General features: G+C 58.4%; 1 protein-coding gene across 1 annotated transcript; it reads left to right on the plus strand.

The window, feature by feature from the left end:
- Positions 1-738: 738 nt before the first annotated feature.
- LOC309599034 (potassium voltage-gated channel subfamily A member 3-like) lies at positions 739-2490 on the plus strand (the record flags this gene model as incomplete). Its single annotated transcript, XM_082330122.1, has 1 exon — positions 739-2490. One exon carries the CDS (start codon positions 739-741, stop codon positions 2488-2490), a length of 1752 nt encoding a protein of 583 aa, XP_082186248.1.
- Between the last annotated feature and the right edge of the window lie 230 nt (positions 2491-2720).

Genomic DNA, 2720 nt, shown 5'->3' on the forward strand with positions numbered 1-2720 from the left:
CGCACACACACGCGTGTGCCAACACACACGTGCACGCACACGCGTGCGCCCACGGCCACATGCACACGCACATGCACACGCTCTTTTTTCTATACAGGAAAAAAAAAAAAGAAAAAAATCCCCAGCACTTTAGCCGAAACGCTGATTCAAAACAACTGTTGGCGGCTCCGGCCGCCGCTGTCTGCTTTCCATTACCCACAGCCCCGCCGCGGCTTGAAACGGTGACTTGAAACAAACAGGCAAACCCCAAAATTAATAATAAAAAATTACAGTTCGCTTTCCCCCGGGGGAAGGGCAGAAAAACTCTTTCTAAGACAGCGGTTCTGCCAGGAAAAAAAAAAAACAAAACCCAACTCTCCCTGCTGTCGCCCCGCACCGAAGGATGCTCCCCGGCGGGGACCCGGCCCCTCGGGTGGCGCGGGGCGGGGGCCGGATCGGGCCCCGGGGCTGGGCTGGGGAGGGGGCCGGCAGCGGGCCGGGGCGGCGGGGCAGGGCCGGGGGTGCTGGTGGGTGGCTCCGGGAGCGGTGACTGAGCGAGGCGGTGCCAGGGCTGGGGGCGGATTTTTTGAGAAGAGCCTCGGCTCTTCAGAGCAGCAGCAGCCGCTGGAGGAGTTGGGCGGCTGTTTCTCCCTCTCCGCCCGGAGGAGGAGGAAGAAGAGGAAGAAGAGGAAGAAGAGGCTTCGGCTGCCGCCTCTCCCATCCTCCCCCCTCCCCTTTCCCCTTCCGCCCCATACCTTTATGGACGAGCGCCGCAGCTTGCTCTACTCTCCGGCTGCCTCCTCCGCCAGCCGGCATCCGCGGGGCGGCTCGACCAGCAGCCACCACAACCTGGGCTACACCGAGCAGCTGCCCCCCGCCGCCCCCCAGCCGGTCCCCGACCAAGAGGAGGAAGAGGGTGAAGAAGGGGAGGAAGGCAGCATGACCGTGGTGGGGAGCGGCGGAGACCCTTTGCTGGAAGAACCACAGCATCCTCATCCTTTGCTCGGGGGGGACCGCTACGATCACCCGCCGACTCCGGCCGCCGTCCCCGCCGGCCAGCCCGCGGGCGGTGGGGAGCACGAGTGCTGCGAGCGGGTGGTGATCAACATCTCGGGGTTGCGGTTCGAGACCCAGCTGAAGACGCTGGCGCAGTTCCCCGACACGCTGCTGGGGGACCCACGCAAGAGGATGCGCTACTTCGACCCCCTCCGCAACGAGTATTTTTTCGACCGTAACCGTCCCAGCTTCGACGCCATCCTCTACTACTACCAGTCGGGTGGGCGCATCCGGCGACCCGTCAACGTCCCCATTGATATCTTCTCCGAGGAGATCCGCTTCTACCAGCTAGGGGAGGAGGCCATGGAGAAGTTTCGGGAGGATGAGGGTTTCATTCGGGAGGAGCAGCGGCCGCTTCCTGACAAGGAGTTTCAACGCCAAGTGTGGCTCCTCTTCGAGTACCCCGAGAGCTCTGGGCCGGCCCGAGGCATTGCCATAGTCTCTGTCCTGGTCATCCTTATCTCTATTGTCATCTTCTGTCTGGAGACCCTGCCTGAATTCAGGGATGACCATGACTATGAGGGAACCGGGGGGACCTTTGGGACAGGCGGTGGCCCTCTCCCACCCGATGTCTTCACCAACTCCTCGTCCTCAGCCACTTCCATGGTGTCGTCCTTCACCGACCCTTTCTTTGTGGTGGAGACTTTGTGCATCATCTGGTTCTCCTTCGAGCTGCTGGTCCGCTTCTTTGCCTGCCCCAGCAAGGCCACCTTCTCCAAGAACATCATGAACATCATTGACATTGTGGCCATCATTCCCTACTTCATCACGCTGGGCACCGAGCTGGCTGAAAGGCAAGGCAACGGCCAGCAAGCCATGTCCTTGGCCATCCTCAGGGTCATCCGGCTGGTCAGGGTCTTCCGTATTTTCAAGCTCTCCCGGCACTCCAAGGGGCTGCAGATCCTGGGGCAGACCCTGAAGGCCAGCATGCGGGAGCTGGGCTTGCTCATCTTCTTCCTCTTCATCGGCGTCATCCTCTTCTCCAGCGCCGTCTACTTCGCAGAAGCCGATGACCCCAGTTCAGGTTTCAGTAGCATCCCTGATGCCTTCTGGTGGGCGGTGGTGACCATGACCACAGTGGGCTACGGGGACATGCACCCCATCACCATCGGGGGCAAGATTGTGGGCTCCCTCTGTGCCATCGCAGGGGTGCTGACCATCGCTCTCCCCGTGCCCGTGATAGTCTCCAATTTCAACTATTTCTACCACCGGGAGACAGAAGGTGAGGAGCAAGCCCAATACATGCACGTCGGGAGCTGCCAGCACCTCTCGTCCAGCGAGGAGATGAGGAAGGCTCGCAGCAATTCCACCCTCAGCAAGTCCGAGTACATGGTGATCGAGGAAGGGGGAATCAACCACAGTGCATTCAAACAGGCTGCCTTTAAGACAGGCAACTGCACAACCACAAACAATCCCAACTGTGTGAACATCAAAAAGATCTTTACGGATGTTTAAAACAACAAAACCAAACAAACAGCAGCAAAATCTGAGGATGCAGTAAAAAACCAATAACAATAATAATGCAAAGTGACTGTGTACTCGGTATTGTGTGGAACATGCACCATCATCGGTCTGTGTGTGCCCTCGTTTTTATACGTTTATTTTTTTAGATCCTTCCTTTCTAAAGATCCAAAAAAAAGGATTTAAAATTCTCCGACGAAGAGGACAGCGAAAGGGTAAAGGGA

The sequence above is a fragment of the Platalea leucorodia genome (genome assembly GCF_965183815.1).
Source record: "Platalea leucorodia genome assembly, chromosome: 19".
NCBI classification, from domain to species: domain Eukaryota; kingdom Metazoa; phylum Chordata; class Aves; order Pelecaniformes; family Threskiornithidae; genus Platalea; species Platalea leucorodia.